General features: G+C 43.7%; 1 protein-coding gene across 2 annotated transcripts in view; it reads right to left on the bottom strand.

Moving 5' to 3' along the window:
• Positions 1-23,345, bottom strand: part of atp2a3 (ATPase sarcoplasmic/endoplasmic reticulum Ca2+ transporting 3) — a 55,332-nt gene extending 31,987 nt beyond the window's left edge. The window contains exons 1-5 of one of the 2 annotated variants that reach the window (XM_061055908.1): positions 22,963-23,345; positions 6,974-6,991; positions 6,541-6,623; positions 2,186-2,290; positions 1,176-1,314 (exon numbers count right to left, since the gene is read on the bottom strand). In XM_061055908.1, the coding sequence (XP_060911891.1) occupies positions 1,176-1,314; positions 2,186-2,290; positions 6,541-6,623; positions 6,974-6,991; positions 22,963-23,080 (463 nt within the window). In that variant the 5' untranslated portion in view covers positions 23,081-23,345. The remainder of the gene's footprint in view (positions 1-1,175; positions 1,315-2,185; positions 2,291-6,540; positions 6,624-6,973; positions 6,992-22,962) is intronic. The other variant, XM_061055907.1, reaches the window with a different exon arrangement.
• Between the last annotated feature and the right edge of the window lie 3,903 nt (positions 23,346-27,248).

Below are 27,248 nucleotides of genomic sequence, written 5' to 3'. Positions count from 1 at the left end.
GGCGCTGATGGAGCTATGTGGAAATTCCATGTGAGCAGTGGTCCGTCAAAAATCACTATTTTATACTTATTCTATTTCCTCCCTACTGTGGCCGGCAGGTTGAGCTTATGGTGTCGCCTCGTGTGTACTTAAACCGGTGGTGACAGCATGTCGTTGCAGAACATAATACCCATGCAGGTATTGATTTACAGTTTAACACCCACCTCTAACATATTCATGAGGTGAACAATGAAAGTGCTATTTAAGTTGAAGCACTAGTTCCCATGGTGAAAGATGACGTGTTACCACTAAGCCTCGGCCATCTTCTCCTTTAAAAAAAAAACAAAAAAAACACATTTATTAAAAATCCGTTTGAAACACCGGCAGAAGTTGTACTTTAAGGAGCGCTGGTGTGAGGAGCCCTCAGTGACGGTTATTTGGATGAATGATCCAATTTCCATTTTTGAACCCTTGAGCTAAAATCGAAACGCGCCGAGGCTTCACTGTAACCACCGAGGCATGGATAATCCCTCTCCTTCATTCTGCATGCGGTGGTTATGAATGAGCGCTGTGATTTCCCCACCTTCCCCGCAACATCACTCGCAGCCATCCAAAGTCAAATCACAAACCACGTGCAGCCAAGGATTACACTCTATAAAGGCATGTTAACCGTGAAGTGATCTCCTTGGTTTCATGGCACACAGATGCTCTGGAACCACAGTGACAACAAGGCTATTTTTAGACCAAGCTGCCCACACATGGGCGAGTGTACAGCGGGAGGATTGTGTGTGTGTGTGTGTGTGTGTGTATGTAACATAGGGGAGTGTGAGTGAGGAGCTGACAAACATCCAGCAGCGTCCAGGTGGTGGGACTGAGAGCATGGAAAGCAGAGGGAAATGGGGGGAAAGCTGCGGAAAATTAAACTGGGCTTTAAATACGAGTGGTGACCACAGCCACTTACACAGACACACAGACACACACACACACACACAGCTCTGGCACCTGCCCATCCAGGGGAAAGACTCTTATGTAATCCAGTCAGAGATATTCCAACCGTGTTTCCAGACTCATGAATGGGTGGCAGAGGCTGAGTGAGGGAGCGTGTGTTTCTGAGAGTGTCGGGGAGTCCTCTGAAGGTAGACGAGTCATAAATTAGTCCCAGTGAGTGACGGCGAGAGTTTGGCCCGGGGGCTTACCTGCCACCTCCACTACGTCCCCGGGGACGATGTCTCTGGCTTTGATCCTCTGGACGGCTTTGCGGTTCATGCGGTACACCTTCCCCATCTCTGGCTCGTACTCCTTCAGAGCCTCGATGGCGTTCTCAGCATTTCTCTCCTGATGTGACAAAGTGAAAGTTATGCCAAGGACAGTTTAAAGAATGTCTATGTTAATAGATGTTTAACAGCAACTTAAGTGTTACCTCTTGCATTAAAAGGTTATTTGGTGTTCTGAGGTCATAAAAACACGTAGACAGCAAACAGAAAGAGCCTCGTTCAGAACTCATCACATTTATCCTTTTAACCAGCAGAGTGTGTAGAAAGTATAAATGTTATTTCATACCCTCACTCTTCACACAAACTCGTCCAGAATCAGAAAACACAAACTAATATCTCTGCAGAGGTTCAAAACATGTACACACAGAGTATTCCTTATTTCATTTCTAAGAGCTTTCCCACTTGAGCTTCATGTGTGAACACAAACAGCTGAATGTTTCTCTCTTCACCCAGAGTTTCTCCTGCAGCCTCCTCGTATTTATTCTGCAGAAAGTCAGAGTGAGCTGATGTGAGAACGCAGCAGGATATAATCAGGAGAATTCACCTGGAGCGAGTGGGAGGGGGTGCTGACCTTTATTCCCTGTGATCGCTGCACGACCATAGACTGTCTGCACGCCACCGTCTGCTACTTCCACGTCTTTTCTTTACGTCATGTCTCGCCTCGGGACACACAGACTGAAGAGCTCACCTTGTTCCATTGCAGCATTTTATTCAGCTATACAGATGTCGAATAGAGCATGGATAACCAGACACTAAAGGTGAATCTCTGTTCCCTCTATCACCTGGAGTACAGGCTAGTCCTTTGTTAAATGTACAGTACGCTCAGGCCGTCATTAGCCTCGCTAAGCGTGTAAACACTGGTGTTGAAAGAGACAATGTTACTCCTGAGTTTACTATTTACACAGAGAGACAGGATGACAGGTGTTTCTCACCTGCCACACTCCGATAACAGCGTTGGCGATGAGGATGAGTAGAATGACAAGAGGCTCAACGAAGGCGGTGGTCGTCTCCTCTCCCTCCTCAAACAGAGCCAACACCTAAGAGACATAAAGAACACCGAAAACTCAGCAGACATTTAAACTGTGGTGGATCAAATCAACACAGCGTCACGATCCAACTTCTCTGAAACCTGTTCAGGACAAATTAGAAACAGAGCTCGTGTGTTATTGGGCAGAAAAGCTGCAGCTTAGTTTGTGTGCGTGTGTGTTAACCATAGCAGTGTTTCCCCTACCATTATATTGATCTAGAAAATGGTCAGGTTAGACTGGCATACTGGCCGGAGTGGTGTGTAACTGACCACATCCAGAGGCTGCTGGTGCCAACAATAATAACAGAAATACATCTTTAAAAACCTTTAACTTTCTTTCTAAAGGACAGGCCTCAATGACACATGCTCTTCTGTTGCTATAATTTATTCACTCCTCTATCACCATACAGTAAATATCACGTGAGGACAGCTAAGGTTGTAATGGATTCTGAGAAGGCATCTGCTCGATCTAATACAAAGAACATCCTCGGGCGATCCTAACAGGAAACAATCTGCAAGACAGAAAATGACTCCATACTCTGTTTGTGAAAGGAAAAGAACAGGAAAGTAAAGTTACATCACAACAAAAGCAGCAGAGCGAGAGAGAGGGGTAGAGATAATGTGATGGGGCTTATCAAATGATAAAAGAGTATATTCTCTGCAGAGTATTGAGCAGAGGAGAGAGGACGTCACGCAGCCTGAGCCTGGTCGATAGCTCATCATTCCACATCATTTGGGACGCTAAATCTCCCGCTCCGACTGAGCTGAGGGCAACAAAGGCAGGCCTCTGAGCGAGGGCCGTTCTAAAGACTCGTCCTTTAGAGAGGGGGCTTCAATATCCAACTCCTACTCTCACACTGAATGGGAGTTTAAATCGAGAATTTCTTTTCGCTTTTGCAAGACTCATCACAGACGAGGAAATCTATCTCCTTGCATTCGGCAATCCGAGGCAGAGCCGAGCAAAGAATCGACGCCTTGACTCAGAGCTTCAGCACCAGAATAAACCTTTCCTCATAGATTTAAACATTCCTGTCCTCACAGCTTTTAATGTTCCTCTCCTCACACTCAACATGCAAAACTGAACGCTGAGACACACGCAGACAGATGACACATTATGACTGAATACCTCAAGAGTTTTGGTACATCACTCGGTGATCAGCAAAGTGAAAAATTCCATTTCAAACTGATCAGAAAGAATACTTTTAAGGTCAGCTATTGAAAGAAACCCTCTATAAACTTAGTGGGCTTGTGGTCCCATTCCAGCGTGACTCGTCCTTTAAGCCCTTCCTGTGCTCTCTTCTTGACCTCTCCAACATCGGCTCCACTTGTAGAAGACGTGGCAAATCAAAAGAAGAAGTCCAGCCCTGATTCTATCAATAGCTCAAAGGCAGGAAATGCGCCGATTGTTTCAGGTGGTTGCTGTGGCTTTCTCTGAGACCATGCTCTAATAAAACCACACCACAGGCTTTTTTTCAACATCAGCTTGTAGTCTGACCAAAATGAAAAGAGCAATGACAAAAAGAACGAGAGTCACAGGGTATGCAAAGGGTTTTAGCATTAACCTGTTTCAGTTCATCTTAAGTGAACATTTAAGAGCTACAGCCTTTTACGTTTTAACTTTGCACATTTATCGATGACTTCATTATGTTATGTTTAGTAAAGGAAGCACAGTTGGCTTCAATCTGTCTGTGGAAGATATGTGCTTGCATGATTCAGTTGATCCGAATTAACACCCACTAACGTTCAAGAACAATTTACAAAACGTACAAGTGTTGTGATGTACATGTCTTAAAGGTCACATATTCTCCTCCTCTTCAGTCAGTTTAAATTAGTCTCAGAGCTCCTCAAAACATGTCTGTGAAGTTTCTTGTTCTAAATCCACTCTGATCCTGTATTTGATCATGTCTATAAACCCCTCTATTTCAGCCCTGCTCAGAACAGGCTGTTTCTGTGTCTGTACCTTTAAATGTAAATGAGCTGTGTCTGACCACGCCCCCTCTCTGGAAGGGCTTGGGTGGCTCGGACTTTCTCGCTCCATGTCATATTGTTTACGGTGAGAAGGCAGACTCAGAGGGCAGAACAAACACCTAGCTGTGGGAGTGTCACCCACCTGGGGGAGGGGTTACTGCCCTTTATAATGTCATGAAGGGTAATCTACAAACGGCCTGTTTGAGCACACATTTTCTGAAAAGTGGAGCAGGCAAAAGACAGAGAGGATGGACTTTTCTCATCATTGGGGGGTTTGTAGACAAACTAGGGACACATATTAGAGTTAGAGAAACATGTCATACAGACCTGAATCTAAGGAAAAGTAGCCTAACTCGCCGTGTTTGGGCGGATGATGAGTCTCGTGTTTCATGCAAAGGAGCGTCTAATCATCTCAGTTTGAATAAATTCAAAGTGTCTTCCAAATGAGTCCCAGGGTGAGGTTCAACTTCCCCTCCAGTTTGCTCTTCTTGGCTGCCCCTCCCTTTTTATACACCAGGCGTACAGATCAGAGAGCAAACAGAAAAGTTTCAACGTTTAAGGGCATTAAAGGAACGTAATGATCAACACTCAGGATCCGCAAACCGGAGAGGGATGCATTTCAGATCCTGACTAAAGCTCCTCCAGGCAGGGAGGACATTTTAGGGTCTGCAGGAGTGAAAACGAGGTCTTATTCCACTATAAACAAGCTTTTTGAAGTAAGGACAGCCTGGTTTACACGAGGAAGAGTGAGCCCACACTGCTCAGTCCTGCAGCAACACGCCGCCCACACCTCGTCTAAGAACCTCTCACCAACAAGAGAGCGGCCAGAGAAGATGTATTGTGTCATATACATTTTTAGAGCAATTTTCCTACTTTCAGAAATAGAAACAGCAATTCCACCCTGAGACTCCGGGGACATGCTGTAATAGATGGAAATAAAAGTCATTATGCAGGCAGGATTCCCCCACTCCACCCCTGGACGACCTTCACAGAGCAGGGTCACAGTATGAGCCGCGGCAGCAGCAGATGGAGTCATGATTGATGCTTGTTTTTCCAGAAGGGACCTAACATGTTCCCTGTCAGCAGAGATGGGAAGTTAAAAGGAAAAACAACTTTCCTTACTCTACCTAGGTCCAGTTTTGGGCTTTTTACTTCAGCTTGAATCTCTATTTACAGATTGGACACTAAAATGTAGAATCTGTAGAAACACTTTGGAATGAGAAGCGTTCTGGTTGATAGTCTCCAGTACGTTTGTAGGGTTAGGGTTGAGTGGTATTGCACAATCACGTACCAGCAGGCCTCGGTGCATGCAGGTAAAAGGTTCATATGGAGGGCAACAACAGGCGCTTTCCACCTGAATGACATCACAACTCCCACTCACATCTCGTTTCTCTCTACTCTGGGCGATAAAAATCTGAGAGTGTCATGAATGTGACTTAAACTAACATTAAAGGAGCAATATGTAGCTCTGACACCTAGTGTTTAAAATGGGTTCTGCAGTCCAAATTCTAAACATTGTAGAGAGCTGTCTCCTCTGGTCCAAACAAATCCAGATCATTCAGGACCAGAATCTAAAGTTAGAAGGAGGACATACTGACTGCTGCATTGTTGTCAGAGAAGCCAGCACTTCAACATAGCATGTTTCCTTAATGTCTGATCATATAGTAAGGTCACTTTATCATTTCACTCACTACACATCTCACTGATTGGGCCGTTAATTAAACTACTAAAATATGGCTGACGACTTTGGAGAAAATTCAAAGCAGCAACATTTCCTAACCTACGAATTTGCACACTGGAGCAAAGTTGTTGTTCAATGTTTTTAAGTAAGAATGATTCAAGTACTTCAATTCTTTAATACATTACGTTCAGTTACTTTGAACTTATAACAGCTGGAATAAATATTCTCCAGAGGCTTTCTTTTGACAAGATCCCGTAACATTTCACTTTTACTTCAATAAAAAAACTGAATCAATATTTCTACTTTTACCAAAACATTTTAAACCCCATTATCTGTACTTCTTCTGACACTTCTTCTTGTGCCCATAAACCCTGTGTGGAAAAGCCTGTAATACACAAGTTTGAACAGGGACGACTAACTAAGCCATGTATCTTTCTATCAGGGGAGTAAGTGCTCCCTGAAGCTACTGGAGGAGTCTATTAGGTGGCAATTTCCTGACCAACGTCTAATCTGGGTTCCAGGTCCCACAGGAGGGATTACATCTGAGAATCAAGATCAAGAACAAATAAGATGAGGGCTACTAGATGTTTAATGAGCTGTGTCGCACTTACAAAGGAGACGCAGGCAGCCAGCAGCAGGATCCGGACCATGAGGTCCTCAAACTGCTCCACCACCATCTCCCACAGGGACTTCCCTGGAATAAGACAAATACACATTATGTGACTTTATGCATGACAGACTGTAAAAAATGATCAGGCTTTCAGAGCGAGGACTCAGAGTTAGCTCAGTGTTTAAGGAATGAGAAGGATCCGTGAAATATATTGACTTTATTTGCCTGCTGCAGACGAGCGGTTGTAAAGAAAGACAATCCCTGTGTTTGCAGAAGAGTAAGGATGTGTGTGCATGTGTGGAAACCTGCAGCCGTGTCCCCTCCTAAAGTTTAGCCCTCAGTCTACAGAGAAGAAAAGCCCTGAGCGCGAGACACTTCATCAGGTAGTAAAAAGGGAGGAGGACCCGCAGTTCACTGGAAAAATCAATATTTACCTTCTTCAGCTGGGAGCTCTGTGTGGATGTCACACCACCACAGTGGTAAAGGAGTCGACATCGGCCGGACCGAGGAAACAGGAGAGGAGAGGAGATGAAAGGAGAGGAGAGGAGAGGAGGAGAGAGGAGAGAGGAGAGACAGTTAATACATTTGATTGCATGATGCATGGACATGAACAAACATCTCTGCACATTAAAGAAAAAAACACACAGGACGGCCGAACAGAAACACTGCAGTCTTCCATCTGAAGGTTATATTCTGAATTTGGAATCTTGCTGCCTTTGATTAACTACCAATGAGAGGCCATTGACATGCTACTCACACAGTTTGTGAATGCCTCAGGCTGACAGTGTAAACTCAGCTGCAAAACGACTCTGTGAAAGAAAGAAAACGTGCTCCACACAGAGCGTGTAATAACAACCAGCTTTGTAAGATCGAACCAAAGCCTTTTTTGATTCTTCTTTGATTGCTCATATCCTGCTCCTGTAAAGGTTATCTGAGATCACTGATGGTCCATCAAGTCTGTGACTGCTCTCTAACCATCGGTGGGATTGGACTCGATATTTCAATAATGTGGAGAGAGTGTGTTTGTTCTCTTTGGTAAAAAAAAAGAAAAAACAGCCTCAGTCAAAGGGTGTCAGAACCCTTTTGGAAATGGAGTGCATGTTTAATCTAAATCTGGAAATCTTTAAGGGCAGCATCCGAGTCATTTTTATCATTGATAAAACGTCAAAAGAAATGCACATCATAAATTACCAAAGGCTAATTTGGGAGAACGTTTTAGGAGGCTTTTAATTATAAAATCTTCACGTTGGAGAGGCTGGAAGCGGAGAGGTTTCTGCAGTTTCTGCAGTTCTTTATAGAAAAGGATTGTTTGAAAGACTTTTATGTTGATCAAGTGAAGTTACACGCTTGAATTATTCCCAATAGTTTTGCATGTGAACACCAGCGGTCCATTTTGAAGATATACATTTGACCTGAAGTTGGAATAGGTCCGAGGGCTTTCTATTGACTCCATGTGTCTGACATTCAGAGGGTGAGGTTAAAAAGTTTGACAGCCACAGGCAGGAATAACATCCTGCTGAGCTCCATGTAGCATCGATATTACAAAGGCTGCGAGTATTTTTCTTTGCATGAATGCAGCATATTTTCTTTTGTTTGTACTTTAAATTATGTTATTTCTCCTGTGATCCGTAGTTAGAATAGAATGTCTTTATTGTCATTATACAATGTACAACGAAATTCTAAAGCTTCACCTTAAAGTGCACACACATACAATCATCCATAGCTAAAAAACAACAAAACCTCTCATACAGGTAAGATGGATAGTGTATGTGTAGATGTATTTACAGTTGGTGCCCACACTGAAGTTTTTTTGGACAACGGTAAAGTTTGGAGGCTACCAGGCAACACTCTGCCTCCGTCAGACGGTGGTGATGTCATTGACATTCATGCTGCAGACTCTGCTACTGGACTCCATTACTCTGCGATTAGAGGCTCTACACGTCCCTTCTTCTAAATCAGTGTGTGGCTACGCTCCCTCAGTAAACACAACATGTGGCGTTTTCTTACACATTATCTCGTCATCCCTCGTGTGTCATTTCAAATGAAAGGCTGTGTTTTGGGGCCATTTTGGACACAAAGAGCGTTTTCTCCTCTCTCTCTCTGCTGGTTTGATAAGCAGAACACAACAACACCCACCACATGAGTCACTGGTGTGAGTAGAAAACACATCAGTCACTTTCTAAAAACATTCCTATTGACGCGTACTGCGGCACCGCGACGAGACACAGATGTGATTAATCACTGCGTTTGTCAGAGGCCCATCAACAGGTTTTTAACATCCATCTCATCTGAAGAGCTCCACGAGCGGTGACATAACTATGACAAATCAAATTCAGTTTTTTCTGCCTTGAAGATCTTTGTTTTTGTTCTTTGTGGAAGAATGGGAGTTCTCCGTTCAGCAGTGGAAACCTTGTGTTCCTCTGCATGTTTTGAGCGAGCCGCGCTCCACGAGTCTAAAACGTGACCCCTGTAGAGAGAGAGAGCGCCTGGAAAGAGGAAAGGCCATGACGTGAGCTCGCAGCCTCCTTCCAAAAGAACGAAGCATTCGCAGCCTCTTGCATTACACAAATACACAAGCCACTAGCGGAAAGACATTTATTTCACATTAAGACTCCTGGGATTCCTCCAACACTTGGTGGTTAGAAGAGTGCAAACTTCGCCAGCAGTAATGAAAAAGTGTCCTGATAGATGGAACAACCTTCCTAATTTGGTTGGTAATAAAGCCAAGGCGAGAGAGACAGATTGTTGCACTACAAAGATCTATAAAAGAGCACAGAAGTTCTTAAAAAGGCATTCAAAGCAATTCTTTGATTCGATTACGCCTCCGTAAAACATTCTTTTTTTGGTGAAGATCGACCCTGGTGTCAAGGTCATGTCTCAGCTCCACGAGAGACCGTCCGCCTCCTGTAACAAAAGCCGATGAGTCATTGTGAAGAGCTTTTCAAACTTGCTGTCTGGAAGCTTTTCAGAGTTCAGGTTGGACACGGTTGAACTCACAGGGGACTTTTGGCTGCACTCTGCCTGCAGAGGCTGCAGAAATAGGTTCTGCTGTTTTCCACGCTCCACCAGTCTGACATAAGCCGGTTTCCCCATTACTGTGCCTCCCTTGTTGTATAATGTTTTTATGGCAGACAGGCTGGCTGAGGGCTGCAGACAAAGACGGATTGAGTGAAAGAACGAGACTGACGAGAGGGGAAAGAGCGAGGGAGGGAGGGAGGGAGGGAGGGAGGGAGAGGGCTGGAGGTGGTGAACGGGGTTCCCCGGCTTCCCTCTGCCAAAGGATTCCCTCACAGTCATCTGGGCTGTGTCAACCCGAGGGCTTGCCCAGGCACATTCCTGAATACTGACTTCACCTCCCTCGCTCATTCTCTTGCGCTCCGTGTCCCCACAGCACCTCCCTCCGCCTCCTCCTCCTTCTTCCCGACCCAGACAATGAATAAAAGAGCTTGTTTACAAGCAGCGCGGAGCAGAGAGGGGAGACACTTCCTGGAGACGGTTGCCAACAACAGCATGGGGCTGGTTTGTGTGTCCAGAGAGGCCAGAGAGGAAAGCAGGAAACTGGACATGTATCTGCATCTCTGCAAACTGCAAACAGACTGCTCGATGAAGTAGATTTCACAACAAGCTCCTCTTACAGTACACTCCTCCTTCTGTCTAACCGACGCCGTCAACAGACTCCAGCTTAGATTACCTGGACTCCCGGTAAACATCACATCACTGTGTGGCTGGAGTTGTATTGTACAAGCTCGAGTTCTTCAGGCCCCTCTTGTGTAAACATGAGAAAGTTTTCAGCAGTTACCATGGCAACTTGGCTCATGCAGCCTCCTTGAAAAACGTTTCATGTGCCAGTGTTTGTCAAAATTTACCAAGAATATTGGTTATGCAATCGGCAGGGCCTTGACACAGGCATAAAAAAAAACTTTTAGATGTGAAAAAGCTCATTTCAAGGCTCGGCAGGATGCTAAACACAGCTAGCATGAGCGGTAGCACGCAGGCGAGCAGACACACCCACAAATTAGCAGCTAGTTAAGTGTCTGAAAAACAAGTCGAGAAGAGAAATGTTTTTTTTTGTTATTTGGTCAACACTTGTTGATGTTTGTTCCTGAGGAGAAACTGTATGTGTTTGTTTCTGGTCAACATTATTATGCTAGCTAGCATTAGCCTCAGGGGCTCGTGTGTTTATCATTGCTTGGAGACATCATCAATGGCGTCGCCTCCCTGATCTCCCTGTGGTATTAGGGTTTAGCTTGGAAGTAGGGCTGTATGACAATATATCCTAATGTAGTCCTTACCAACATGTGTATCGAGGCAGATGTTAATAAATCAATATGGCCGCAAATGCTGTGAAGGAGCATGCACAAGAAACTCTAGCCCACCTAGCAAAATGGAAAGCAAAGACACGGGAGCATTTAGCGGTTTCGCTAACACCAGGCAGTCAGGAGTTGGACATGAGTCATGCAATATGCAAGCTTTGCAAAAACCAGATAAACTACTGCAGCAACACGACCAACCGCCGTCTGCACATGACAAGTCGCTAGCAACAACAGCTAGGTCCGCCGTAATCATCTACAACAAAGAAAAGCTGTTGAAGGGAATTCTGTGTCAGACACAGCCATTTTTATAAATCTATGTCTATTGCAATATGCATGATGTCGTGACCTCTGTACTGTGATTTGTATAGTAGGTTGTAGGAAATACATTACCCTATTTGGAAGCCATGACGTTATCATTGCATTATAATACTGAATATCAAACATGTCTGAAGTCATAGGGACAAACTGTTGAATCTGCAAATAGTTCAGGAGGTTCAAGTCTGGCTCAGTAATCTCCTCACATTAACAGATAATCTGTGTCAAACACTGATACCGTCAAGGGGCGGAGCTAAAGTGTCTTAGAACTTCTGTAGTTTGAGTCCCGCTTCAGGATCTCATAACATCAACAAACCACGAGAATGTAAAACAGGCCTATAAATATCACGACGATGTAACCCCTAATAACAGTCTACTATAACTTCCTATATCTGCTTTCTCTCCTAATGTACTCTCCCAGTGGAAACAGTCTGAATGCATTAACAATATTAAATGTGAATAATACATGTTCCCCTCTCTAACACTGGTGTCTCTGCTGCAGGAGGCATGGCAGGTAACAGCATGGGGAATGAGTCGATATTTCCGTCATTTACGTAGATGTCTAAAGAGGACTTTCCTTCTAGGAGGAAGTGATATACCACCATGTCAAGAGGCTAAGTGTCAGCAGCTATCTTAAGGAGCACCCGACCTCTGAAGAGTCAACCAGAGGAGGAAGTCTCAAATCACTCGTCTGCAGTATCATAAAATGATGCCCTCACATGCTCCTTCTCCACAGCCATCAAAGGACCTGAAATCTCTCATAGTGGATCAAAGATGCTGCACTCAAACACAACAATACAACAAAACCAGGATCCTATAGCCATGCTTGTAGTTTGTGGAGGATGACAGTTCGCTTTGCTCTCAATGCTAAAATGCTCACATTGGCAAAAGCCACATTTCCATCACAGGAACTTTCCCCAGGGACCAGGAACCTCTAAGCTTAGTTTCCAGGATCTTTATTTAACCTGCCCTGGTGGTACTTTCCAAACTAGAAGACCTCTGTTGCGTATAAAAGAAGGTTTTTAAAGACATAGGACTATAATTTAAATACTGCATGGGTCTTTAGACCGCAGTGACTTCAGGGACTAAAGGGACCTTGAAAATAGTTCCTGGGAGTTAAAACTCAAAGTGGAAGCATATTTAATAGGAACATACTGAGGTTTGAAGGTTTACCTGGCTTTTACAGTTTAACATGTTAGGGTGGAATAACGGGACAAGTACTGAATACAATGTAGGAGGCTGATGGGAATGGTATTATTTTTGCAGATTGGACATAAACGAGAGTATTGGATAACAAAGAGAAATATTACCATGATTACATCACCAAAATGGAACCACCAAACCATAATTGTGTCCTCAGTAGAGCTGCAGGGTATTGAAAATAAAAGACTCAGTTATACTGTTGGAGTGTCTGATAGCTCAGTTGGCGGAGCAGGCATCCCGTGTACAGAGGCTACAGACCTCCAAGCAGGTAGACCGGGTCAGAGTCCAACCTGTAGTTCCTTTCTGATATCTGATTTTTTATAAAGTGTTCGAGTTTAAAGCATATTATTATTTATTAGGGGAACAAAATGACTATTCTGCAAAGTCACAAAGAGTTTGTTGTAACAACTGGTGTAATGTTTTGTGAACGTTTTAAGATCATCCCACTACAAAGTGAACTTCGACTGTCTTCACTCACTAAAACAGGATGAACTGTGAGCCGGAGCAACAAACTGAGCCAAAAGTTGAAAATCTGCTGACACACCCAGAGCTGAAAGGCTGAAATGACTTTGTCAATGACTTTTGTTCATTGAACTTTGGACAAAGAAAGGCAATAATGGTCTGATTTCATTGACAGGCGAGAAAAGACCAGAGAGGAGAGGACTGATGAAATGTCCTGCTTAATACAATTTCAGAGCTGCTATGTTTGATAAGTCGATCCACCTTAAATTCCCTCCGTGCTGCCGACACACAGAGAGAGAGAGAGAGAGAGGAAACACCATCAGCTGTCGGAGCGGCACTGAGATGAATTCTTTTTATGAGTCTGCAAGTGGAGATTTGATCTTTTTAGCCAATTAAGAAAGAAAATGACGAGAGATTCGGCTCAATGGCTGCTGAGGCTGCTGATTGGCTGGGTTGGTTTTGATGTCATCAAGCTGTGGTTGGGGTAAAAGAGAGACTCCTGCATGATGCTGCATAGCTCCTGACTTTACACTGCAGAGGATCACACATTCTGTTTCCTGTTCATCCTGGCTCACACGACAGGAGTTTTAAATCCCATCACACACATCAGGAGAATCTTAACAGATAATCTTCTCTGTTATCTGAAGCATGCTCGCACTACAGAGATATGAAATAATGACACATCACAGACTACAGGATTTTACTAAGACGCCCGGCGGTGCAGAGAGGACAAAAACATTTTTAAAAAAAGGTCTGTGGAGACATGGACAACATGGGTTGTCTGTTTTTCCAGAAGAACTTGAGATAAAATGGTAACAGTTGTCCAGCGCACCTGTACAGGTTGCATCATGCTGCAAGTCGTCACTACTGTCCACTTACAGTATTACTGTCCTCCATCGTCTCTCACAGTTATTTTATAGTCATACATGACATCCTCCAGACCCTTTCATGGCGTCATCATCAAGATTTGAAATCCTAATAATTGTCCACAACGATCTCTGAGCAGATCGGGGAGGTACAGATCGGCTCTTTATACGACTCACACTACAAGAAAATATGGGAAGGTAATCAGCTCCTAACAGCCTCAGGTCGGGAACACCCCACAGATTGTCAGGAAGGAGGAATCAGACCTCAAAGCAGCCTGATGATCCTGCAGCCTGAGCCATGCTTTAAAGCAGTGGTGTCCAAACTTTTTTTCTTGCGGGCCAAAATTGTCGTGTTAGAATCGCTCGCGGGCCACAGGTTTTGTTTTTTTAAATATAGTTGAAAAAATAGTAAGGCTTTGTAGAATCAAAAGGCTCGCTAAAGAAACCCTTTAATAAAAGGAAATCAAATATTTTGATTTCTTCGTTCTACTTTATTTGTTTTTTTCTCAGAATCAAACCTGTAACGTGGTTCATTTTTTTTTGAAAAGCTTTCTGCATTTAGTTCAGGTCATTAAATGGTTAAACAACAGTCCGCTTGTTTGCAAAATCTTTGCATAAGTTTTTTTTTTTCATAGTTTACAAAAAAATGTGGAAAATAGTAAAAGCTGTAGATTTAAAAAAAAAAAAACAACAACATACATGTTACTGAACATTTTCTATTTTAGTAATATTGTTCAGCCCTTGTTAACATGAAAAAGAAAAATAAGATAACGTGCCAATCTTAATCAAGGGGGCCAAAATCTTCTGATTCTTTATTTGAAGTCACGAGCCGCAAAAAATCCCCTCAAGGGCCGCAAATGGCCCTCGGGCCGCACTTTAGACACCCCTGCTTTAAAGTATCTACGATGCATGCATGTTTTCTTTGTATTTTGTTGCACACTTGGATGATTTTAACGATAAGATTTTATCATTTTGTGTATTGGAAAGTTCCCTCACAGCAACTTTATCTTCACACCAACACTTTTATCTCCTCATGTCTGATTAGGAAATAACCTGGTTCCACAAACATTTGCACAATAGATAGATAAAAAACTGTTAAGATATCTGCGAAGATGTCTGTTGATGCATATACTTTTTATATCTGGTGTCTCACTACACACATACACTGCCTGTTGCACTTTGACTTCAGGTTTGTGAGGGCTCAAATGTTGAACTGCACACACACTTCATCCCTCGCATTAGAGGAGGAGTTCCACTGGAGGGTTAAAGAGGAAAAAGGAAAAGGGCCTGTCAACTGCTCAGGACGTGCACGAGGTGATTAGCACAGAGCTGATATCTCGTCAGGGCTCGCAGCTTCCTCTTTAAGGTCGCAGCTGTGCAAAGAACCATTTTTTTTTAACATCCCAACAGGCCAGCGAGGAGGATGGCGCCCGGCCACACAGCAGCCAATCGCAGAAGCTCAAAGCTGTGAAAAATAGTCAGCAAAGCCCCAAACGGCGGCCTGAAATATCTGTGTTACCACCTCGCTATTTATAGGGTTTATTCTAGGTTTGGAAACCAGAGCGACACTTTTATCCAATCAGATCGCTGGTACAGAAAAAAACTTTACTTATCCGAGCCCTGCAGTGATGGAGGACTGAGGAGTTACTTTTAGAGATATACACACTGCTACTAGACGAAGATGTAGCTGTAAGATGTGGTGCTACCTACACTTTAAATAGTTTCAGTTGAAGTCTAGAAGATATAGAAACTTCTTCATGAAAATACCAATAAAGAAAAGATCCTTCTTCCATGCACAGTCTGTGTATCAACCCCCGATCTGTTGTAGCTTACTCCTCTGTGGTAAAGATCCCCGTTGTTGTCTTGATGACATTTTCCAATTATCCAGATGAACCTGGGCTCTCTAGAGAAGTGAATCTGTGGCTGAAAATATTCAAGTTATGCACAAATTAGCCTACATTTGGTTCAAACCAAGGAGCGAGGCAGATTAATGACTTAGGCCCCGTGTCCACCTAGCATTTTTTAACCGAGCAGAAAAGCGCAGGCTGTACGCTCGGGAGTGTTTGCATGAAGCGTTTGTGCTCTGAGAAGAAAAGTGCAGCACGTCCGTCCTGTCTCCATGACAACAGTCTGTTGACAACGCCCGCTGTATGACCGACACGGCTCCGTTACTTTTTACTGCATGTTTAATATTTGAGATCGTTTATTTCCCGATCAGACACGGAGCGAGGAGGACGTGGTTACAAGACACGATCCAGAAGAGGCAAAACTACGGGGGAATATCAGACATTTGGAAAGAGCGACGGTGACGTCAACAGCGCCTTTCTGAAAAATTTAAAGATTTTCAACTTGAGCGCTCGGAGCGGCCGCACTCGCTCTCTGCCTCGAAAGCTCTCTACTCATTGAAAACAATTGAAGAAGACGCTAGCGCTCAGAAGAAAAATGAGTCATTCTTCTACTGAAGTTCTGTCTCCCTTGTTCCTGGAGAGGAATGACTCAGCTTGAGTCGCAGCACCTGGGCCCGTTGCTCTAACGGCAGAATGCAGCGTTCCATTGTGTTCGGAACTCGGGAACAATGACCTCCGACTGAAGTGCAGTGGAACGGCCATTCATGTCGGAATTCCAAATCTGAAACTCGGGCAAGATCCATGTAGACCGAGTCGGTAGAATTGACTTCACAGCAATATGGCCGTGCACAAAGTAAGAGGTAAGCAGAATGAACCTTTTGTCAGTTTGAACTCAGATCAGAAGTCGGAAAAGCTGACAAGGAATCATCGACTTCCGACTTGCAATGGAACGCAGCATCAGAGCCCAAACCCAGTGCGTCTCTCGCTTTCTCTCTCTCTCTCTCTCTCTCTTTCCACCTGGACTCATCCCAACCATCATGTACACCTCTCGGTCTTTGTTCTGTTTTGTTTCACAACATCCCACACTTCATTGTGCCACACATCCTCCTTCACACTACTGACTTCACTGACGGACACCCTACTGTATCTCTGCCTTTATTCTTTCACTGAGATGGAGTTAACTTATTATAAACTCCTTGCAAGTTTCTCTATTTTATTTATCTTATTAATCACATCTTTGATGATCTTATTCTGAGGTTAAACTTACTAAAAATGGATAAAAGGCGTGGAGATGGATGCTTTCATGGCGTCTGAAGGAGGAGGAACAAAGACGAGAAAAATGTAAATGGCATGAAAACATCGTAAAGATGTTTAAGATATAAATCCTGTTTGGATTAGAAACAAAAAAAATACCTGTTAGGATTTTTGTTACTTGTTTTAGAACAGGTTCATCCATCTGATCACATGACTCCTTGTGTTTACCTCTGCAGGCCGGGATGAGCTACATAACTTACTTTACATGCAGCTCATTATACTGAACACACAGCTTATGTCTCTCTGTCTATGTTTCAGTTTACCATGCCCTGAAGGCAGACACATATACAGCATGTGCTCTGTGTACACCTCTCTCTCTCTTAAGTACACATCTCCTCAGCAGACCGGGTCGTGTTTTCAGCAGAGTTAGGGCTCTGTGACTCAATATCATCTCACCAACAGGCCATGAGTGACAGCTGCAGAGGTGGGAGGGAAAATAAGACAAGTGACAAGCTCGAACAGGATCACAGCATCTTTGAAGGCAGCCGGGCAGGCAGGCGCACACAGAGCCCACTAGAACAGGGAAGTGACTCAACACCCAAAGGACTTCAAATTACTTTCCTACGACTTAACTCTCCTTTCCTCGGCCCACACACAGCCTAACTCTCCCGTCTCGACTGGACTGTTTTCAGAACTAGTGAGAGTTTAAAAAAAAAAAAAAAAAAGAGAGAGAGAGCCTCTGATTGAGAAGCGATGAAAAGTGTGTCGCTACGAGGGAGGAGGAGCAGGAAACTATCTCAGGCATACGTTAGGCGGCTTTAATGTCAAGTTGCAGAACAGGAAGAGAGACAACGCAGAGTGAGGTTTCACTAAGGGAAGCTGTAATTACTGTTTGTGGCAGATACTACAGCGAGGACAGCTCAGCTCAGAACACCTCAACATTGTTAGCAGCAACGTCAGGCACACTTTTAGATTGCACTGAAGACAGGAAAAACCTCCTGGAGGATTATCGCAGCTCCCCTTTTAGGAATAATCAAACCAATCAAATAATTAACAGGACTTAAAGTCAAGGAGGTCGGCAGAAGCTCAGAGTGCAGCGTGAACTGACATGAGGCTTGTGTGTGTGTGTGTGTGTGTGTGTGTGTGTGTGTGTGTGTGTGTGTGTGTGTGTGTGTGTGTGTGTGTGTGTGTGTGTCATATCTGTCAAGCATCATGTTCAGTCTGAAAGTCAAAACATTCATCTAAAATTAAACACTGTATCATGCAATTAAAAGCGTTGCCAGCTTGTTTAACCTGAATCTGTTGCACAACTGTACTCTGCAGGAGGGAGTGTCAGGAGACACGAGCACTTGTTTCTAAAGGCCGTCAGGCTGAGGAGTGATTCATCTACGTCTTTCATTAATAATGCCACCAAATTTAACAACCTTTATTTTTTTATTAATTCTGAAGACACCCAGCTTTGACGGTTTATTTGTGAGATTATAAGGTCTTATTAAATTCTCTAAAATGCTCAAATAAAGGAGACCAATAAATGATCACCGGGGGGAAAAGCCAGTCATCCTACCCTGCAGACTTCTACACTTGTGTGTCAGCTAAATCAAAATAATATTTAAAAAAGGGGGGCTCTCGGTCTCGTTCTTTGAAATCTTTGAGTTCTTTGAGTTTTAAGAGCACAGGAGAACATCATCAAGCATTGCTAGCTGTAACTGCAAAAACAGTTTTTATGCACACTCACAAAAGGAGTGAGAGACAGAGAGAGAGAGAGAGAGAGAGAGAGAGAGAGAGGCCTCCTACTTCTCTACATCAGACCAAACCATTTCACCGTGAAAGTGATACACCGTCCTGTAAATCCAGACGCTCGTAAACAGTAAATTAGCCGTGTTTTCAGTGTGTGTTTGTGCGCACATGAACACAAAGTCCTGAAATTAAAGGTGTGATTTAAAGGTCAGCAGCAGCCTCGTGTCTGCAGCAGCACAGTCGGCTCGAGAGCACAAACCTTCCACATGTGGCAGCAGGCTGAGCTCATTCTCAAACATTTGAAAAGATTAGAAACTGTGACAGTGTTCAGCACGGTTGTAAACGGTTAATGGACTTGAGCTTGTATGGAGCTTTTCTGACTACTCTACAGAGTCTCTACTGACAGTAGAGGCTGCTATCTAAAGTGTCAATCTGCATTGACTCATCCCATTCATACACATTCACACCCTACAGGTTAACCCTAACCCTCTGAATTTGGGGTTCAGCGTCTTGCCAGATATTCTGACATGTGACTGCAGGAGCTTGGTATCAAACCCCCGACAGTCCTGTTTACAGACAACCGTCACAGCCTGTGAAAGTGTCGACACATGTCAGGAAGACAAGGCATCTGTCACCTTACAATGTGGCATTGAAGACGACATGTTTGTGCCTCCTAAAGAAAAAAGGATCTGAACCTCAAAGATGAAGGTCAAATCCTCCTGCAGCACACAAACCTCTGGACACAGATCAGCCTTAAGTTTGAAGGGATGTTGCCATGCATACTAAAATAGTCCAAGAAGGCCGTAACAAGGCCAAAACATCCAGTTATCTATAGAACTAATGAGACAGGGCGCTCTCATCATGTTTTAATTGTGGAACTGAGAGAGCAGAACAGACAGTTCCAGGCAGAGATGATGTGATACCATCGTTTCCTCCCACTACTGAAGCCAAAGCTTAGACGTCAACACTGAGTACACAACTGAGACCAACAATAAACCAGAGCTACTAACTAACCCTGTCCAGATGTGACATCTTTCTTTTCATGGGGTTGGGTATGGCCTAGCTCAGCTCAATCAACGAATGCTAACCTAAAAAACAAAGCACGTAGAAACAAACTAAGCTAACATAAGCCCCTGCTCAGCTCGTCCTCTCTTGTAAATGTGTCCCCCTAAGAAAGACAGGCCCTGATTCTTAACATGAAACTGCTTCACTGTGTGTTTTTTAACTTTTTAAACAGTTTTAAATTGAATGAAAAAATTCCGACTCAAATAACGGGAAAACACTGATAGCAGGCATTTAGCTAGCTTTGACGCTCTGCACTGTTGATCACTATCGTCATGTGATCATTTAGCTGACACCAGTTCTTTTTTCTCCTCTAAAGCATTAGTCGGTGGTGGCAGCCCAAACACATGTCATGCTGTGAAGACTGTGAAGAAAGAAGCTAGTATTTTGAAGGGCTAAGAATGTATGGTGCTCAATGACATACTAGTAGCGGATAGCATAGGAAGCATTGGAGGCAATTCTGGCACTGGTATCGGTACTGAAACTAGCCCACATAAAAGATTAAATAGTCCTCACCCTCGCTAGAAGCCACCAAAATTACTAATAGTTATCAATTCAGTTCAGTTAATGTTTTCTGAAACGCAGTCGCCGGCCACTAGCAGGGGCCGTAGAGCCATAGTGCTCTACTAGCCAGATATAAACCAGCACAGTCAACAAATTACATCTCCTAGCATGGAGTGGTTTGATCGAGTAAATGGAGATAAAGTTGTAGGGCTATGTAGGTTGTGTCGGGTCAAACTGGCATGCAATCAAACACCAAGAACAATGAGTAACCAGCACAGGCATGAGGACGTTCACCGTTCACAAAGGCTGGTGGTGCTAGCATTGCTAACGTTAGCCACAGTCGGCAAACCGTTTGACACTGGGATCTCAAGTTCAGACGTGTTACATAAAAATTGTGCTTAACTTTGACTGTTTTCTGAGGGTTTTCTTACCGTTAACTAGTCTTCTAATTCGAGTTTGAATATCTGTTAAATCGACTTCAAGGAACAAGCAACACTATGGACACATAGTTTCTTTGGCTCAACCGCACTGTCAACAACAAACAGTGCAGTTATACCTCCCTCTCACAGACAATGTGCATTTGTTGACATGCAGATGGGTAGTGTTGTGAGAAGCCAAAGATCCATGACGACTGACGAGTCACAGTAATATTTCTGGATTTTGCACAAACATGACTCTGCTAGTGCCTGCAGCATGTTGTAGAAACAACTTTTCGGCGCAAATTGGATTTATTTATTAATTTATATTCAAGCCTGAGACATAACTCGGGTTAGATGACTTTCTGCAGCCGGTAAAGATGAGACAACGACGACACCGATAATGATACAGCCAGAACAGATCAAGTCTCAATCTATTCTGAAAACTATCTGCAGGGATGTACGCTCTGCTTCTAGCTCACTTTTTAGCTTAATACATTACGTTCCTCTTCCTCTTAGCCTCAGCCGTTGTATCAAATAGTACAGAGAAGTGCTAACTGCCTATGGCCGTATGCACTTCTAGCGAGAGGACTGTGACCTGCTGACAGACTTACATAGCGCTATAAGCAGGCGACCAGAGTGATCTGTGGAAATGGGAGAGACACTACTCTCCCTGTGGAAAGTTGTTGCCCTGTTAGATCTACTTTGAATTGACTATTTTACGATTAAAAAGTTACATATTGTTGCTTTAAATTCAAAGATGCTTAACCTCCTTCATCCCGAGGCCCATCGAGTGTGAAGCCTCTTCAGGCCCACGGAGGAGGAGTGTGATGCCTGAGTCAAACCCATCAGTGCCTCCTCCTCCTCCTGCCGACACTTGCAGCAGTGCGTCGGCGGTGAAATGACAGCAGATCATGTCAATCTCACCTCCTGTTTGCCTCCTCTCTTCCAAAATGAGACATACGTCGACTGTGTGAGCAGAGCCACACAGGGGAGGTCTTGTTTGTGGACATGTTGATTTTAGGTTGATGATCCTGCTGATAATGAGATCCTGCTAACTACGCATCAGTGACACACAGTGCACGCATGTTAGTGGGAGCGAGGGACACATACCACCAGCAAAACAGCTTTGAAGGGACTCCACAAAGCTACAAACAGTCTGCAGTTTAGGGGGGAAGGAGCTGTTTAGCAGCTGTGCATCACTTTGCAATGACAAAAGAAAGAAAGCAAACCCAAGGCGACATAATGCAGTTTTCCCTCTTTTTTTTTTTTATTTTTTTTTTTTTTTAGAAGCAGCTGGAGAGAGGAGAGAGCCCCAAAAGTGAAGGAGGGGTATTCCCTCCCTCCTGCACGTATATCTGTATCGCGCTCACACAAGACAGGAAGTTCACAGCTAAAAGCGCGAGAGATGTTATCTGTGGCAAGACGTTGCTCTCTTTCCATGAAGTCATCACAAGCCCCTGGGTAGAGCGACTGGCTGCAACAAAAGGGCTACTGTTCGACTGGCACAATATGCCGCTCCACTCCACAGCTTGGCCACACATGCAAATGACAGGCCGGGAGGAAAAGGTGTGGTGATGTCAGGTCGGAGCTCCGCACGACAATTGATCCATAAAACACCAGCTGAGAGTCAGAGATGATGAAGACTACTGGGGGTGCTTCATGTTTTAGCAAACACTGCTAAAGAGAATCTATTTTTCTAATTTCTGGGGTATCTCCCAGATACTATTTTGCCTGTAGTGTTGTTTGATCCCTATCACTATAAATGACTTTATGTATCCTTTTTGGTCTGTTATCTTGTAACTGGAGCAGGAAAGTAGGAGCCAGTGCAGATCAACTGTGCAAAGTGAAAACAGGTTGTTCAAGATTTTCTGTTTCATTATCTTCTCTACCTCATCTTCCACTTCAGTAGCCTGAGCTTGCCCGCTCTGCACTTCCTGATCCCTGTGTGTCAGCCAATGATGTGTGTCTTTACGCACATCATGCACGCACGCACACACACAGGAGCAACATGACTGTGTCAATACCTGGCCAGGGAGGGCTGCAGGTTTGTTTGCAACGACAGTAAAGCTTTCTTTATTGAAATACTGTACCTGATATTTGACATACTTTGACATGAAGTGACCACAGGTAGAGTAATGCCATTAAAGAAAGAGTTCAGACAAATGTGTTTATCTGCATTGAGGACTCCCCTGTTCAGGTGAGCCAACTTTTCTGGTGATACGCAATGAATGATTTCAACACAAGAGCATGTGCATCAATGAATGTGCCAATGCAAGTGCACCAGAGGGAGTGTGGTTGTTGTCTTTTTACGCGCACGATTTGCAACAGCCTGACATGAAGCGGTAGTAGTTGGATTTCCTGGCAGACTAATCGATCGAGGCGTTTGTAATACATATCACCACCTGTAATAAAAGAGGAAATTAATGTATCACACTACTCACCGTTCGCTCCATATTTCTCGAAATTAACTTTGACCTGCTCCAGAGTCAGCCCAGTGTTTTCGTTCACGCCGAAGTTGTCCAAAACTTCGGTCGCGGATTTAGTGTGCGCATTTTCCATCGTGTTGGACCGGGGCTTAGATGATCAGGTCGAAATGCATGTAGTTGAGAAACATCTATTGTGGCAAACGGAGGGTGCGCACGAGGAGGTGAAACCTCGGTGATTATCAACGATGAACGTTAAGGCTGCCGAGTGAGTGTCCGTCACCTGTCCCTCCTGAACAGAGAAACCTCCGGATCCGCGGAACTGACGCTGTTGTTGCCCTGTTAGTCGACTGCTGCTGCTGCTGCTGCTGCTACTTCATCTCCATCTGAAGGTGTGCTGTGTGTGCGCCGGGGCGGACCGCCTCCTCCTCTGATGAGCACTCCCTCCTGCGCTCTCATTGGCTGCGCGTACCTGAGCGCAGGATTCAGCTGCTCCATGCAAACGTCTTCCTCTGAACTGTGATATGTACAACTCTGTCCTTCTCATTCTTTTGTGCTAGTAAATAGGGTTAAAGTAAATGCAGCCAGATGACGTCATTGTCTCTCTCTTCATTGGAGTCACATTTGGGTTTATTTGTTTCAATTGTTTGTTATTCCTTGTTCCCTTTTTAATTTATCTTCCCTAACATAAATTATCTTTAAACATTTTCTCTTAAGCTGCTTGTGTTGTGTGTTTTGTATCCATAATGTTTGAATTGTAAATGCTTCAGTGTTTACTGTAGAAAACTCATGAGCTGAGAGATTAAGTAAACTAAGTGTCAAAAACTGCAGTTCCACAAAGGGCCACTTGAGGCTGATTTTAAGAGCGAGTCAATTCTTTTATGCACCATTTTAAACTGTTAACACTCAGCGTTACAGCAGAATTAAATGTGTTTACAGCTGTGGCGTCCGGTGCATTTGTTCTACAAGGTGATGGGCACAATTTCTCACAGATGGACCAGGGTGTTTATTTATGTTCATTAGCTTAATGCTAACACATATAGGTTCTGAAAATGTCCTTTGACTAGCTAAAATAATTAGCATGACTATAAGTGAAATCTATTTTACTTAAAGAGCAGGTGACATTTTTATGTTGACTCTGAACCTTGTCTGACAATGGCTTTTAAATTAGTGAGTGTTTTACAACACAAAAGGGCAAAAATATGGAGGAAAAAGTGGCTGTTTTCAGGGTTTTTTTCGTGTCATATTCCTTCACAAGGGGGACTCGTGTTCTCTGACTCTGGTCTAGCTCAGTGTGCAGAGGAGGTGGTTCTGAGTCAAATCGGTCGTGCTGTGTTTACAGTTTTGATAGACTTACAGTTAATTGTACCAGATGTTCAGATGGCTCAATATTGTGTTTGTGCCAGTTGCACAATTCCTAGCTTGGCAGGATATCAATTTTCTGTTAGTATTGGGGGAATTTGGGAATGGTTTGTCCAGATGCTTAAAACCCGCCTCAGCTCCAGCTCTCTGCCTGTCCTTAGGTTGTCTGAAAGTTAGGCTGAGACAGCATTTCCAACATGGAGACCTACATCCATGGGACTCCTAAGCCCCCTGCAGGAACAGATGGGTGACATCACTCAGGCTTCGTCCATCAGTACTCTACATGATAAACACATTTTATTTACAATAAATCCTTCACAATAAAAGTCCCACATTATTTGTTTATGTTGAAAGGCCTTTATTTTAATACAGGATATAGGATGGCTTCAGCAGTAGTTTGAAATAAAGGTACTTAAGTTACATATACCTTATGGCCCTTAGTTGCAATCGCCACCAAACCTGCATTGTAACTTAAAACAACAGAAGTGTGAAAATACGAACACAGACCCACTAGCTACTAGTACTGAGAACTTGATTGATTTATAAAAACATCTTTCTCTGGTCTCATGAACTGACCACAGAGTGAGTTACGTCTCTGTGGTCTCGTGCACACACACATGGGGATTGCAGCGTGTGAATATGCTTTCATATACGAAACCACAAAATGAAACTCGCACCTTTCAGCAGTAACCATATATGGCTCTCATGACTCTCTCCTAATTTTGGCTCATATGATTTCAAAACACCGAAAGCCGCTGTCCTCTCATCTGATACGTTTACACCAATTAGCAGGTACTGCAATGGCTCACCTGGTTCGTTGGCTCCTTCAGGGTTTGCAGGCTTGTTGGATGTATTTGTTGAGGCCAGTGCAAGAGAGCTGGTTGTTGTTGGTTTTACTCAACAGAGACAATAGCCTGTAGCAATGGGAAGACTGTTTTTTTTTTTGTTACGCATTCCAGGTTGTTGACCAGTTGTCCCAATGGAGATGTTTTAGCAATGACTCCACTATGTTCCACATGTTCTGTTAGCTTCTACTTAATCCAAAACGACAAACATCAGAGAGCAAGTACAACACAAGTTAGGATCTAGAGAGGAGAAAACAACGACAGGAAGTGCACACAAACAGCTTCAAGTCTGATCGGACACACAGGTGCTGACAGGAAGTGACCAGAGGCAAAGCTGTTCTTGAGAGCTCTAATTAGTATAGAAACCATCTTAAAATATTTGCTATCAAACAAAACCATCATCATAACTATCATAATCATCATCATTAAGGTTGTAGGTGTTAATAAAGAGCTGGGTCTTTAGCTTTTTCTTAAAGGTGCAAAGGGACTCTGCAGATCTAATGGAGTATGATAGTCAGTTCCACCACCAGGGGGCGACAGAGGAGAAGAGTCTAGTTAGAGACTTTGGACCTTGAGTTTAGGTAAGAAGGAGCCGTTTTTGTAATTTTGTGAGCGAGCAGCCGAGTTTTAAATTTGATGCGAGCAGTAACTGGGGGCCAGAGGAGGGAGATGAACAGTGGAGTGAGGTGTGCTGTTTTGGGGTTGGTTGAAGACCAGTCGTGCTGCTGCGTTTTGGAAACACTAATGTAATTCTTTCACCATCTTATGAAACAGCCGTTGGAGTAGATCTATTATTTTTGATAACTTGCTATTTGCAATCCCCATCGACTCCATCTCCCCCCGTAGTCTAAATAAGCTAACATCTATCTCCAGGAAACCAACTTGGCGGCAGATAAAGGCAGAACTGGAGGCTTCATGATGGCTGCTTATAGCTCCATTCATCCAGTCCTTATGTTTACGCTAGATTTTAATGTAATATTTAATGTTAATTTCAGTCCTCAATACAGCCAGTCTGACATAAGTGCCCCTGAAGCTTAAGCCCCAAAAGTAACATTTAATCAGAGGTTTTAAAGCCGTCAGCCCCAGACAACTGTGCAGCATCGTGAGCTCAGCCCCAAGGCCAACGGCACAAAGACGAAGTTAATCTAGACAATTTATCACTAGAGTTTTAGATCTGCTCTGAGACTAGTGTTAACCAAGTCAGACACAAATAAGAATGACTAATTTCAAGCTTCGAGAGGCTGCAGCTCTACCCCGAGGCCGGCTTTCCACTCTGAAGCCGTACTAAAAGAGAGGAAACCATGGCTTGTAATTTGTGGTTTGTTAAAGAGTCAGCAGAGAAATGATGTCCCTGTAATGCCAGCCTGTAATTACTTGATATGAATTTGAAGTATGTGTTTCACACATGACTGTATTTTCCCAATATTATGACTGTTTAATTCTTGCAGTTCCTGATGGTAAAGTCTTAGAGGTGAGCAGCAGCAAACAGATATCCTACAAAGAGACTTAATGTTTACAGAAAGGATTTAGAAAGCTCCGTGCAGCCGGTCTACTGTCTGGGATTTTCCCAACATGCATCAAGCAGCAACCTCCAGTGTTGAAAAGTGAAGCCAATGCGGAAGTGCAAAATCATGCAGTTCCTTGAGTGTCCACTAGAGGCTGGCTGCAGACAAACAGGAAGTCACATACACACCCATTCAAAAAAGCCTGTCTTTACAGCAGAGATTAACATGTTTACAGCCTGGTTCAAAAAACCAAATAGGTCTGATTAGATCATGTCTCGATCAGCACACACTGTACTTGGGGTGAATTTTCTGATGACTCATCCGTTTTGGTTTGATGAACGATAAGAGTTATTCACAATAAGTCGTGTAGCTGACCTGATTGACAGGTGGGCGCGGTGTAACGGTTTGTCAGGAGGCTTAAAACCCGCCTCAGCTCCAGCTCTCAGCCTGTCGTTAGGTTGACTGAAAGTTAGGCTGAGACAGCATTTCCAACATGGAGACCGCCATCGATGGGACTCCAGCGCCCCAATGTCAACAATAAAAACAAGTATGTCCATAAATTTGTTGTATTTGTGCATGGACAGCTCAATAT

Source organism: Labrus mixtus, chromosome 14, assembly GCF_963584025.1.
Source record: "Labrus mixtus chromosome 14, fLabMix1.1, whole genome shotgun sequence".
Lineage (NCBI taxonomy): Eukaryota > Metazoa > Chordata > Actinopteri > Labriformes > Labridae > Labrus > Labrus mixtus.
The sequence above is the reverse complement of the archived record's forward strand: the minus strand, read 5'-3'. Positions and strand labels throughout refer to the sequence as shown.